At 46.3% G+C, this 14843-nt stretch overlaps 1 protein-coding gene across 1 annotated transcript in view; it reads left to right on the forward strand.

Annotated features, from left to right (window-relative positions):
- Positions 1–14843, forward strand: part of LOC144168843 (uncharacterized) — a 101713-nt gene that overhangs the window by 24056 nt on the left and 62814 nt on the right. Inside the window, exon 2 of the mRNA XM_077697831.1 lies at positions 6804–7088. Within this exon, the coding sequence (XP_077553957.1) occupies positions 6804–7088 (285 nt within the window). The remainder of the gene's footprint in view (positions 1–6803; positions 7089–14843) is intronic.

Consider the following 14843-nt stretch of genomic DNA (forward strand, 5'->3'; position numbering starts at 1 on the left):
TCCGCCTTATCTCTCGCATAACCAACCGAAAAGGGGGGATGAAAGATGAAAGCACCAGAAAACTCGTCCAGGCTTTCATCATCAGCCGGATAATCTACGTCACCCCTTACCTTAATCTCAAAAAGGGGGAAAAAGAAAAAATCAACAATATGATTAAAAGGGCATATAAACGAGCTATTGGACTGCCAATGTCAACCCCAAATGACAGGTTCGATGCTTTGGGCCTTCACAACCGCATCGACGAGCTCATAGAGGCGCAGCAAATCTCACAAGTTCAAAGGCTCTCCAAAACTCCTACGGGGCGACAAATTCTAAGAGAACTTTGCATTCCCTATGGATCGACACAAGCCGAAGAAGTTGACATACCCGCCACGCTACGAGAGCTTATACGCACAACTCCACTACCCTTAAACATGGATCCGGCATATAATAAGGCCAGGAGGACGGCGAGAGCACAAGCTCTCACAAAACAATACGGCAACAACCCCGCAACAGTATTTGTAGACGCAGCGGACTATCACGACAACAACGCCATGGCTGTGGTGGTAGTGGACCACAAAGGACAAACGCTCACCTCGGCGACAGTTCTCACAAAAAATACTACATCTTCAGAACAAGCAGCTATCCCTCTTGCGATCACCGCAACTCGAGCCAGATACATAATCAGCGACTCGAAGGCAGCCATACGTAGCTACAGCAAAGGGCGGATATCCCAAGTCGCCGCAAGAATGCTTCAACAGCTGCGAGCACCAAATTACCGGTCAACGAAACTTATATGGACTCCTGCACACGAAGGGTTACAGGGCAACGAACGGGCCCACACAGCTGCTTGCGAGATCGTCACCCGAGCAGCAGTTAACCCCCCTGCAGTGGCAACAGATCACTCAGACAAATTCGACAGGGTCAACTCGTACAAAGAGATAACAAATTACTACAAACACAGCAGGTGCGAATTTCCAGCCGCCCACCGCACACTCAACGCTGCGCTCATGGAGGCAACTTCAAACCAATACCTACCCGAACCCGCTGGCCTATAGTCACTTCCATCCAGAGATCTTCTCGGATATGTGCAAGCACTGCGGCCACCGCGCAGACCTCACGCGCATTATGTGGAAATGCCAAAAAATACCACGGAGCAAGACCCCTCTACCCCGGATAGATATCAACCACCTAGAGCACTAGGAAATCCTGCTGCGCAGATCTGATCCTCTAACGCAGCTACGCCTTGTCCAGATGGCCGAAGAAGCCGCCAGGGACGAAGATCTTCTTGCTGACTAACGCGGCAAAGAGAGTCCAAGCTCTCTACTTCTGGGCAAATAAAGTTCTTTCTCTCTCTCTCTCTCTCTCTCTAGAGGAAACTGCTACAAGGCTGTCTGCCCCGGCTGGTGCTAACACGCTGCGACGGGTGATGAAGAGAAGTCAGGGGCTCTGCCGCCCGTCACTGTTGTACGGAATGGCGTTCCTGGAACTAGTTCCTTTTGGGAAGAGCGGAGGTACGCTAACTTTTCCACTAAGGTACGGTGGGACAGTAATGGTGACTCGTTAGGCTTACGAAGCAACAGCGAAGGAACAATGGCGTTCCTTCTGTAAACATGCCATAGCTATAGTATTTGGCTGCTCTTGACGCCAAGGCTTCAGGGCGCTAAAGCTAGTACAAAAAGCCACAGACCGCTGCTGTCTTTCTATTCCCACAGGCTGCCAAATTTTCCCGCCGTTCCGCGGAACGCGCTTCCTCAAGGGTCAAAGGCAGAAAAATAGCCCTCACCGGGCCGCACCTGTCCGCAGGCTGCACTTGGTGCGCATGGCCTTTTCGCAACGGCGGGTGCAGACGCCAATGCGACACGAGCATTGGTGCCCTTTTAAATCGCGTCGTAGGAATATATGTGAAAAACGAATGCCGGAATGCGGCTGGGAAAGACTGCGGTGAGTTCAGGAATGCCTGCGGTCTTAGCAATCGAAGGTTAGTTGCCTAGAAGATGACCTTGCAGAAACAGTTAAAAAAGGTCGCTATCGCGTCCAGTGCATATAGAGCAATCGATACAAGTGTGGTGTGTTTTGTGAAATCAAATCAATTCAATATGAAAGGCCCGGATGTCCTCCTCTGTCATTATTTACTTTAAAACGTGTCCGCACGCGACACTGTATGGACAAGGCGCGGCGCGAAAGCATTGGGCAGGTGTGTACGACCACTTCGTCGGCATGTTCATCTGCGCGTCTCGGAGTTACAAGCCGCGCAGCGCGCGTCGCACACGGCATTGAAGTGGCACGCACGTATGCGGCGCGTTATATACAGTTAGGATTGGCGAACACTTGAGGCGCCAAAAACTACTTCCGCTTCCCTGTCACTTGACTATAGTGCGTTTATTTCGTGAGTTCTCTGTTATACTTTTTATGACGAGGCAACACGACAGGGAGCTGGGTAGGCTTCAAGCTTGACCCGTGACGGTCCCTCCTATAGTTTCCTTCTCCCATGCCGGCATAGGAAGTTGCAGTTAGACATGTCTGGAGTATGTCGGGTGCTACCTCAAAAATGTCGTGTGGGAGCGTTGACTTTGGTTCTTTTATAATCTGCTTCCGGTGGTGTTTATATTCGTATAATATACGTAGTTCGATGTTAGTTTTAAATTGCTCACTTTATACCGCCTCGGCATTATCCGGCACTATATTTTAAATAAGAAAAATCAAATGTAAAGTTAATGTAACGACAAGTGTCAATGTGTGAAATATAAATAGAACGTGTTCCTTTCGCAATGAACTTGCAACGGTAACTTGTTTCGGGACGCAACAATATTATAAGGCAACCTTTCTAGTGCGAGAACATCCAGAAAACAACATCAACAATACATGCAAGCAATTTTGCGACATAATATAAACCAAAAGTTACTCATAAAAGAGTATCAAACATCTTACCAAAAGTAAACGCATTTTGTTATGCCACACTGCGAAACCGTGCAAATGTATACAACATTTCGCTATGCACAGCAATATTATCTACAAAAATATAGAAAAATTAAAAATCTCAGCCATATCATATAAACAATAAGCAGCTAAAATTGGTGTAGTACAAATATACTCAGGTCAATAATCTTTTAACGCATTGCTTAGACGCACGTATCAATAGTATTAAGTCTATCTTACAGTTCATATGCGCCTCGCTCCATTGGGTACTCAGTGGACAATCGGGCCCCCGGTGCCACTGCAGGAGAGGCGACTGTTGCTGGCTCACCCGTGCTGCAACTGTTTGTGAGCAAGACAATATGTCCTACAACGGCTCTAAGACGCCACTTAGCACACAGAGCAGCACCCGCGTCGGCACTACGATCACTCATGCCGGCTTCTATTAAGACCTTCACGCGGTCACAGTTATTATTATTATTTATAAATACTGCAGCCCCAATAGGGCTATAACAGAAGTAGGTACACAAAGTACAAATGCAATAGCAGGCAAGTTCCAGTTTGCACATCAAATAGCACAAAAAATAACAAAGAACAAACACGATGCCCAGACTTGGATAGGAGCAAAAGCAGATAAGGTAAAATAACACAAATCAGTAACTAAATTACATATTCGTTTGTAGAAGTAATGTATTATTCGTAGAAGTATTGTGACTTTCAAAAATAATCGCTGAACATAGCTTTTTTGGTGCGTGCAGGACAGGATTTCGGTAGTTCAATATTCATACGTACGGCTTAGTGGATTACAATGACGCCCCCCCCAGGCCTCCCTTAGAGTTTAAAATGTTTGGAATAAGCCTTGCGCTGTAGGAAATGCGAGGCAGTGAGATGAAGATGCATGCGTTACGGCAGCCTTAGCAGTTTATGTTAGGATAATGTTGACCTTTCTCTCTAAGGGAAAAGGTGAAGCGTGGGTTCATGACGTTGGTGATGAAGTAGCAGGTGCTAAATGAACAGACTGCTACACCAAGTTTTGCGACATAGTCGGCTACATACGAACGTGCTTGCATGTATTATGTCTGCGCGTTATTCATGCGAAGCTTTCTACGCTTGACGTGTGGCCACGTTGACCCGAAGAACACTGCAGGAGAAAGTTGACTTTCTGTGATGATGATGATGTTTGTTGGTGAAGTGAGAGATGGTTGAAACACGAGGTTTTGTCCTATTATTTAGGGTGTGTCTTCAAAGTACAACGTTCAATATCAATATTGTCACGCCGAAATTCATTGTAGGAAACCCAACTTACATAATGGGTTTTCATAAAGGCCCATGAAGCGTCCCAAGGAAAAAAAAAACGCTTCTTGTGGTCAGAATCGAACTTCCGTCCCTCGCGTTATGAAAACAACGTCCACCAAGTTTCGCCGTTCCGATTCCATCGAAGCAGTTTGGATTTTGGTCAGTGACTTTAATTCAAGTTGCATGCGAAAAAGCTTCGCGTTTTAATCATCTTTCTTTTAGCAAAGGGCGGTTGATTGTTTAGCTACTTTTGCGTTTTTCTGGAATAATTATACGTTAGTGTACAGGGATGTGGCGAATAAAGGCAGCCCTGTAATACCACTTTTCCATCGGCCAAGTGTGCAAATAGCCGTAGTAAATTCACGTGTGAAAATATTTGATAAAGGAAATACGTTTAACTGAACAAAGTCCACAACCGTACCACAGGCTAACCGGCAACAAAGAAAATATCAAGTGTGCCTCCGTGACACGGGCTATGTTACTTCGCTGTGTTCAGACAGAAGGTGAACTCAGATAGTCCATTCGAGATAATCGAGTGCGGTGTTGCAAAAAGCAGTCTTACTTATAGCATGTCAGGAGCCACTCTTTCCGCTAAAGATGCTCCGCCTATTATTTGGATGCGGCTCTAAGAGCTTCGATTTCCGCTTGTTGCCATGGGGTCGTTAAAGCCGTTGCGTCTGCCTTTTCAGAAATGTTTTTTTAGAGTCGTTGTTTGATTCGTACGTTGAGCTTAAACTTCAGCCTGTAACGGTAATCATTGTTCCAGCCAGAGATTGATTGACCGATTGATTGCGGGGTTTAACGCGCCGACGCAACGCAGGCGATGAGGCGCGCCGTAGTGGAGGGCTCCGGATTAATTTTGACCACCTGGGGATCTTTAACGTGCGCCGAAATCTCGAACACACGGGTGTTTTTGCTTTTCGCCTCCATCAGAAAAGCGGCCGCCGCGGCCGGGAATCGAACCCGCGACCTCGTGCTCAGCAGCGCAACGCCTTAGCCACTGAGCCACCGCGGCGGGTGTTGTTTCGGCCAGAGATTGTAGCCGGCGATTTTATGAAAGCGGGGATACCATGTTTGCCTAACTGTGAAAACAAGCCCTTCTATTACTATCTTGAGAATTACTGTCACAGCTTCAATGTTCGTTTTATTTGTTCGTCCTATTTTAAGGTGACTCAGGTTACTCTGCATACGTTTTTCCCCCTGTTCGTAAGCCGCTCCGTTTATTTTATCGTAACCACGAGTTTTTGAAGCCACATTGACTAGATGAATAAACACTACATTTATTTTCGTGGGCGCACATATCAATAAAGCTAGAAATCTACAGCGGCAGTCGGCACTCAACACCCTGCTGAACTTCTATCGGTGACGTTTACAACACATTACTCTGTCGCCGCTTCTGCACATTGCGAATCGGCGAGGAAAAAGGTCCTGTGCAATCAAAGGACTGGTTCCGCCGCTCTCGTCGTCGGCCTTTTCCGTGTAGTCATGGTTTTGGAAAGACGCTCAAGAAATTTTATTATGGGTAGTGGCACCCTATATTGGTGACTGCCATCTTATGACGGATAGGACAAGCATGAAAATTTCAAAGCTAAAAAAGCGGCGATTGTGAGCAGCTCACGTTCCACTTGTCTTTGGAATGGGTCATGAACAAGGTGGAAATTGGCCGCTGGCGAAAAAAAAAACGCGCAATATTAGGGCGATAGCATTTTTAGGCTTATCTTAGAATTTTTCCATCGGTTTTTGTCCGCGCGCTGAAAACCATGCTCATTAGGCGCCCATAGAAGTGCGCCATCACTGCCAACCGGAAGCTACTGCTGAAGCCGCCAAATTCGATGGCTCACTTGTATCTCTAATATGGCGTAGCGGCAACTGAAGTGTGGAAAGGAGTGCAGAGATACTACGACGGATACCAAAGAAAAGATACGCGATTTCAGCAGGCGCCAGGCCGCGCCGTGGAGGGAAGTTTGTTCTGCACACCACTGTTGCTCGCCTTATCTGCACTTATGGTCATTACCGATCCGGCAACTTACCTCATTCCACCAGTGCTCCTTTACCACATGAAATGATGTCTGCCCTAACATTGTGTCAGGTAACTAAAAAGGGGGAAAACATAACACCACGTTCTCAAAAACCAAGGAATGCCTATATCAGAAATACGAAAAAAATAAAACACGTACTGAGGAGAAGTAAAACCGAGCATATTGTGTTGAATTACACAAAGGTTTGATTTTCTACTATTTCTATTTTACTACTATTAATATTAATGACCATACAATCACTCTTTGCCCTCCTGGCACTCGATAAGCGCGGCTAGAGATCTTTGGGAGAGGCCTTCGTCTTTCAGTGGACACAACCGGGCATAACATCACGATGCGTCTTTTCCGCACGGCCACCGAAGCAAGCTCTGTCAGGGTCATGATGAATGATTCCAACAAGCCACTTCAAAACTCCCCCCTACAATTTAGTTCCGTGGAAATGAACGAACTTCCTGGACAGTACCTTCGCCCTAGAGAATGGTGAACTTAAAACGCCAATTAATAAAAAACAATTAAGGCCACGTCGGCACTGCCAGCATGCGGCTCGGACTAAATCCGTTCCTTTTCATCGTGCAGCTCATCCAGCGATCGCTGCATCGCGGCAACTCGGACGGCTTCGCCAAGTTTCAAGTGGACTGGACGGACGAAGACTGCACCAGCGGCTACCACGTGCCAAGCCTGATACGGAATCTGCATCATCATGGACCGACGACGGCTACGAGCAGTACAGCGCGTGAGCGGCACTCGTCGACACCCCCCACCGCGGGTACAAAAGGCTGCGCCGTTCACGGTCTCGTCACTGGGCACGTCGGCACTGCCAGCATGCCGCTCGGACTAAATCCGTTCCTTTTCATTGTGCAGGTAAGAAAACCGCACGAGAAATGTTTTCGCTCGAGTGATCCTTTTCTGATAGTGCTGCCGTGCCTATGGCCATGCTGTTTGTTGTTGGATACTGTAGGATTTCTAAAAAAATTCCCCCGCATTTCCCCGAGGGGGAGAATGTGAAAGTGCGAATGCACGGTTGTCGGCCCGCTTGCGGCGCTTGCGCTCGGCCCCCGCAGCCCACCGCCTCGCCGCCTTCTCTTCCATCTCTTCCATCGGGTTTGTAGTATCACGTGTACACCACGCAGTTATCAAGCCGCTATAACGCCGCTGAGTCGCCAACGCACGCCGCTGACGACGTAGTTTGAATGCGTTAAAGATATAAAGCGCGTTACTCACGCTGATATCAGCGTGGCGTCCGTGGCTTAGTCGGTAGCGCGTCGCGCTGCGGCCGCAAAGTCCTCGGATCGAAACCTGGCGCCGGATGCTGGTTCTTTCTTAAAGAGGAGCACTGCGGACGCCGCCGACGCCGCCGCCGCCGGCGGTGGATGGTTTGGGGTCGCTTATAAAGTGCATTGCACTTAAAAGGTTGTTGTTGCTGAGTGGTGACATAGAATCTAATCCGGGTCCTGCCTTGGAACAAATTGCGAAACAGCTAAATGACATAGCCGAGGACATTAAGGATATTAAGCTGCAACGTTTAACCACCATAGAAAGAAAACTAGATGCTCTAACTGCACTTGAGACGAAAGTTGATACTTTTCAAGAAGACATGAAACACACGAAAAGAACTATTGAAATTCTTGAAAGCAAAATCGATGATCTAGAAAATCGTAGCAGACGCACTAACCTGATTGTTCATGGCTTGAGCAAGGAAGACGACGTAACGAGTGAGACTCTGGAGAAGACCGTCATACAAAAAGTAATTAAGGACATACTTGAAATGAACCCGGTGGAAATCGAACGCGTACATAGGATCGGAAAGCCAGATCCGAAGAAAACTAGGCCGGTCATCTTTAAATTACTAGACTGGAGACAAAAATCGCAAATTCTAGCAAGAGGAAAGAAACTGAAAGACACACGGTTATCCATAGGTGAAGATTTCTCCAAGAGAGTCCGCGATATTAGGAAAAAACTTTGGGCTAGTGCGAAAACCAACCGGGATAACCAGGAGAAAGTATCGCTTGCCTTCGACAAGTTATATATTAATAAGCGCGCGTATATTTGGAGTGATGAAAAGAACGACAAGGTACCATTGGGAAAAGGCGACAGCGCAGTAGCAGCAAAAAACGACCAGTCAAGGACCGGGCCTGTGACGCGAAGCTGCACACAGTTGAAGACCTAGTTCTCATCACTGTGAATGCTCGCAGCGTCTTAAACAAGGTAGAGGAGCTAGAAAACGTTTTGCTCGATTATGAACCAGATATGAATTCGTTGTGGCTGCAATTTAGGAACATTGTATCATATTGCATCGCTAACTTCATTCCTGTAAAACATAAAAGAGGGCAGACGCATAATCCGCGGATCACAAGAGAGGTGATACAAGCTAAACGTCGAGTTAAGCGATAACGACGTTCAATCAAAATCGGGAACGACCCAGCGGCATCACTGAAATTATCAGACGCGGTAATAGAATTTAAGCAAAAAAGTAAAGAGGCCAAGCACTACTACTTTAATACAACACTTCCCAGTTTCATTAGAAACAGCCCAAATAAGTTTTGGAGGCATTTTCGCAGATCCAAATCGCCGTCTACGTCTTTATCATTAGAACAACAAACTACTAAGGTAAGTGAATACAACGAATTTTTTCACTCTGTGTTTACAAAGGACAACAACATTGTTCCTCCACTCCCACCCCCCAATCCCTTACGTATAGATCCTCTAAACTTTTCACAGCAAGGAGTCCTAAACCTTTTACTAAACCTGAACTCAAAAAAATCGAATGGCCCGGACAATATCCCAAATGAATTTCTTAAAAAATACGCTGAGTGGTGCAGCAGGTATCTTGTAATAATTTATCGCATGTCACTTTCAACATCCAAGCTTCCAGACGAATGGAAAATTGCAAAACTAGCCCCAATTCACAAATCAGGAGACACCGCTGAGCCTAGTAATTTCCGGCCTATTTCCCTTACCTGCACGTCGTGTAAGCTACTGGAACATATTATTTTGAAGCACTTGCTTTTATTTCTCGAACAAATAAATTTTTTTACTCCCAACCAACACGGATTTCGCAGTGGCCTATCTACCACCACTCAATTGACCGAAGTAGTCCATGACCTTGCCCTGAGCATTAATAACGGCGGCCAAACTGACATCATCCTACTAGACCTAACGAAAGTATTTGACCGTGTATGTCATAGCAAATTATTAGCCAAACTTGAAAATGCTATTGGTTCTGGAGAAATTTTGGATTGGACGAAAGATTATCTCGCTAACAGAGCACAGTTTGTTTCATCTGAGAACGTGGCATCCAAAGCACTGCCTGTATCATCCGGGGTTCCTCAAGGTTCTGTTCTCGGACCAGTATTATTCCTTATTTACATTAATGATATCACCTCTGACATTGACTGTAATATCAAGTTATTTGCCGATGATTGTATTCTTTACAGAAAAATTACCAGTAACCATGACCACATTCAAATTAACAAATCTCTTAACCAAATAGCCGAGTGGTGTTCTAACTGGCAAATGTCCATTAACATTAAGAAGTCTGTATCCATGTCTGTAACTAGACGAAAGAATCCATCTGTTTTCACCTACAAAATTACCGACACCCCACTAGGCAAAGTAAGTCAACACAAGTACTTAGGAATAACCATTACATCCGAGCTCAGGTGGGATACCCACATCTCAAATATTGCTGCATCGGCCCTTCGCAAACTGTTTTTCCTTAAAAGATCCTTACGACTGTCGCCACCATCTACCAAACTATTAGCTTACACTGCGTTTATTCGACCGATTCTTGAATATGCCAATACAGTGTGGTTCCCACATACTACAACTCATATAATGACTTTAGAAAATGTCCAACGAAAAGCTATTAGATTCATTCGTAATAAGTGTAGGCGCACTGATTCACCCACCAACCTACTGTCGGCCTCTGGCCTGCATACATTGGCAACTAGGGCAAAGCAGGGGCGTCTTAAATTTCTGTTCCACTTCCTTCATAACGCTTACAAAATCGACGTTACCAAGTATATTTCACTTTCACAGTCCCGCCGAACGAGATATCAACACGACTACACTTTAACAGAATATTTCTGTCACAATGATACATTTAAATATTCATTCTTCCCGCGTGCCATACATGAATGGAACCAGTTAGATCCTGACATCACCAGAATCACTTCATCAGCTGAATTCGCGAAAATTATCGATGAGTTATGTGAAAGCTAACACTAAACTGTTTTTTTTTGTTAACTGACGTTGTGGGCTGATACACATGTTCATTATCCTCTGATTATTGTCTCACTAAACAGCGTATTTCTCTCGCACCCTTGCCCCATATGTGTTCCGCCTTAGGTTTCCCTATGTTCAATGATGAAATATCTGCGTTTTCAGTGTGTGTGTGTGTGTTTTTTTCTTTTCTTTTGAAGTGTCTTAGCCTGTGTAATGTTTTATCTTGGTTGCTTCTTTTGATATCTTTCGTTGAAAATGTTAGAATTACACACTTCATGCGGGCGGTTTTGTGCAAAATAGAAAATTATGTTGTGAGTAATCGTCTACAAGTGGCGAATGTTTGTTTTGTTCCCTGTAACTACTGTGGCATACGAATGCATTGTATTTGTTGTGCCCAGCTGCAATGCTCTCAAGCAGAGAGTGGCAGTATTGGAAATAAATAAATAAATAAATAAATAAATAAATAAATAAATAAAACACTGCGCTAGCTAAGTCGACAAGACGAAATAGCTGGAGAAACACGGCACACAGAGGCGCACCGTGCGCTACCGCGTATACATGTGTCTTCTACTTTTTTGTTTTGTAAACTTAAGTCAGCGCAATGTCTCTACACTTTTAAATGTAACACGCATAATAATGCATCAATGAGGCTCGCTTCTTGATCGTTATTTTTAGTGTTAAATCTCATCCGCGAAAAAGTTGCGTCTTATATAAGTGCGTTCGACCGGCAATGTATGGTGCAAAGACTTCGCGGGAGAGGTATGTTACATGAATTGCTCTGTTCTTCCACTAAGTCTGTCTGATTTGGCAGTTAACTGATATTAATCATGAGCCTTCTTTGCCGAAAATCATAGCCTCAAAAAGCATACCTTTTATATGCAAGATAATGCGCAAATGGCGAAGCGAGGACTCAGTTGTTGTAGTAGTGTATGTAGTTGTTTCTCCAAGGGGAAAACAAAAGCTAAAAATGAATGAAGGAAAGAACAGAGGCTTATCTAAAGCACCACGGTTAACACATAAAGAAAAAAAAGAAAAATCTACCAAGAAGCCCCAAATGTAAACGCTTTGTAAGTGAACAAAACTGCCTAATCGGCGAAGCCATTTAATAGGTACAGTAAATAGTGGCGCAGTACGCAGAAGTTAATTTTGGGTGAGGGGGTGGACCTTAGAGCTGTGCACGGGCAGAAATTTCTAGGCCCGGCCCGACCTGCCCCGATAGAGACACGGCCCGGGCCCGAGAAATTTACAAAAATTTAGCTCGAGCCCGGCCCGAGCCCGACAAACTTCTAAAATATGAGCCCGAGCCCGGCCCGAGCACGCCAGAGTGTTGTTAAATGATATAAACATGAACTTGAAGAAGTTTGCTGTTAACCTAAAAAGCGTAACCACAAAGTGAACACGACTACTTTAGAGTGTTGTTAAATATCATCCCTAGTCCAACAGGATATTAACATGAACTTGAAGAAGTTTGCTGTTAACCTAAAAAGCGTAAGCACACAGCGAATACGACTGTCTAAGATTTAAATTTCCTTTAAACTTGGACCGAACTTTGTACAACTTATCCTCACTTAGAAGCTGTATTTTCGGTAGCCGTGTAAGTTCATTTGCCACTTCATTTGTCAGTCTTTGAAATCAAGGCACACCCGAGGATACCCTAAATGATTCCGAGTAAGTGGATTTTTTTATTATTGCAATTCTTCAACAGATATTGCACCTTGCGTTCTTCCATTCCTTGCTGAAATTTGATAAGACGATGTGTCCGGTTTCACCGTTTGATTTTTGTCTGTCTTTCCTTCTAGTTACGTTGGCAGCATGATTTTACCTGCGCTTCTGTTCTTTCTTGCCTTTAGTCATGGCTCTAAAAATATTCTTGCGCGAAATAGTTATGGGCTCTGCTTAGAAAATTGGTCCTTCAAACTCTGCACACACTGCGAAATCCAGGCCACGTTTGTTCTGTTTGTTTTAGTTTGAAAAGGAGAGAGCAAATACAATCATGTTGTAGTTGGTGGCTGGAGTGCCCTCGTTTGCTGGCCCGCTCTCTCCCACTAAGCTCATGGTTTGATTGATTGTAGGGTTCAACGCGCCGACGCAACGCAGGCGATGAGGCGCGCCGTAGTGGGGGGCTCCGGATTAATTTTGACCACCTGGGGATCTTACGCGCCCCGAAATCTCGTACACACGGGCGTTTCTGCTTTTTGCCTCCATCAGAAAAGCGGCCGCGGCGGCCGAGAATCGAACCCGCTACCTCATGCTCAGCAGCACAAACTAAGCTGATGGGACCCAGACGTTTCTTTTATTGATGTGAAGGCTTTCTAAGCAATCGTCTTTTCATCATATCTTTTAACGGAGCGGTAGTGAATCAGCACTTAGTTTTTTTTTTGTTTTTACTTTACCTAAAATATCTACAAGAAAACTTTCTCTTGCCAACAATTTAGAATTTGCTGCACAGGATAGCCGTGCCTCAGGAACTGCCCGGGTCGGATCGGACCCGCACGGCCCAACAAAATTTTGGTTCTAGCCCGAGTCCGGCCCGTGCACAGCTCTAGTGGACCTACCTCCAAAAATGGAAGAAGGGAACTTGAAAGAAAACTATAAGAAAAAAGAAAAATCGATTCACAATCGATTCATAATTAAAAGTAAAAGAATGGGGGATCATTTGGTAAAAAGTTAAAAACACAAACACAACCAAACAAAGCGAGAAGTCATAAAATATAATACAAGGGGAACTGATTACGACAGAAAGTCTCCGAGTTTGCTACACACAGCCACATCTCGTTATAATACTCAAAATATTGCAATGAAATCCCAAAAGTACGTGTCTGGTTCAGCACATTCACTTGATCAATTAAAAATATTGCCCAAGATACCACCACAGAAACATTCGCCAACATTCACCAACCATTCCTGCAGTGGTTTGTGTAGAGAGGCACGCAGCAACCAGGCATTTTGAGCCGCTAATCGCGGCCAGACTGCTACAGCACGTCGGCCGCGGTTCCGCCGCAGTAGCGGGCATCGTAATGGCGGTCGGTGGCTCCGAAAACCGGTCGGGGCGGCGAGGGATCCTGCAAAGGGTGTCTCCACCCTTCACGGAGGGGCGGGCGAGGAGGAACATCCAGGCACCCTAGGGTACGGGGGAGAGGCGCGCACCTGCGCCTCGACGTGACGTCATGAGCTGCAGACTACTATGGACGGAGGAGTTGGCGAGCCTAAGAAATGCTCCACATTTAATAGGCCCAAAACAACCGCGGCTAAAGCAGACGACGCAGTCGCACTGCCGCCGCCTGCGAGCAGGCACTCCCAAGCGGGAAACGCTGCATGGGTAAATTCGCGGCGCCATCTCTAGTGTGCTCCGAGGGTGGTACTGGGTGGTACTCGGCGTCTCGGCATCGGAGGTTGTAGCGGCCGGCGTCCACCAGCTGCTGGTCCGTTGTACGAACTCGAGCGAGCTGGTGGGCCTCGTCCGCACGCTGAAGGTATCCTTGGACGTCGCGGTTGAGGTCGTCGTCTTCTGGATGCGGAAGCATGGCGTCAAGCATCGTAGTCGGCAGTCCTCCGTAAACAAGCTCGAATGGTGTCATTTGCGTAGTTTCCTGGATAGCCGTGTTGTACGTAAACGTGACAGATGGGAGCACTTCGTCCCAGGTCTTAGTTTCAACGTACATGGACAGCATATCCGCAATCGTCTTCTTCAAATGTTCCGTTAGTCCGTTCGTTTGGGGGTGGTGCGCCGTCGTTCTTTGGTGATCCGTGTGGCTGTAGCGTAAGATTCCTTGCATCAGCTCCGCAGTGAAGGCCGTTCCGTGGTCCGTGATTAGGACTTCAGGGGCGCCGTGTCGCAGCACAACTTGGTTTATGAAGAACTTCGCGACTTCTTGTGCAGTCCCCCTCGGAAGAGCGGCGGTCTCTGCGTAGCGCGTCATGTAGTCTGTCGCTACGACGATCTGCTCTCAGATCGTGACATAGGAAACGGCCTTAGAAGGTCCATTTCAATCTGCTGGAAGGGCCTCGATGGGACGGCGATCGGCTGCAGAAGTCCGGCGGGTCTCGTCGGCGGCGTTTTTCGTCGCTGCCAGTCACGGCAGCTCCGGACGTAGTGGGTGACGTCAGATGTGAGGCTGGGCCAATAGTACTTCGCCTTAATTTTTTCAATTGTGCGAGCTGTGCCAAGATGTCCGGAAGACGGGCCGTCGTGGCACGCTTCCGAAATTTTGTCGACGATCTGCCGGGATGACAAGAAGATAATTCGTTCTCGTTCCGGGGCTGAAATTCTTCTTCACGAGGACAGAGTTTTTGAGGCTGAATGCAGGTAAGTTGCGTTTGAAGGTTCTGGCACGGCGACGTTGCGTCCTTCGAGGTAGTCGATCATGACGCGCAGGTCGGGGTTGGCACGTT

The sequence above is a fragment of the Haemaphysalis longicornis genome, unplaced genomic scaffold, assembly GCF_048455015.1.
Source record: "Haemaphysalis longicornis isolate Haplotype H1 unplaced genomic scaffold, Haemaphysalis longicornis Haplotype H1 scaffold_2, whole genome shotgun sequence".
Lineage (NCBI taxonomy): Eukaryota > Metazoa > Arthropoda > Arachnida > Ixodida > Ixodidae > Haemaphysalis > Haemaphysalis longicornis.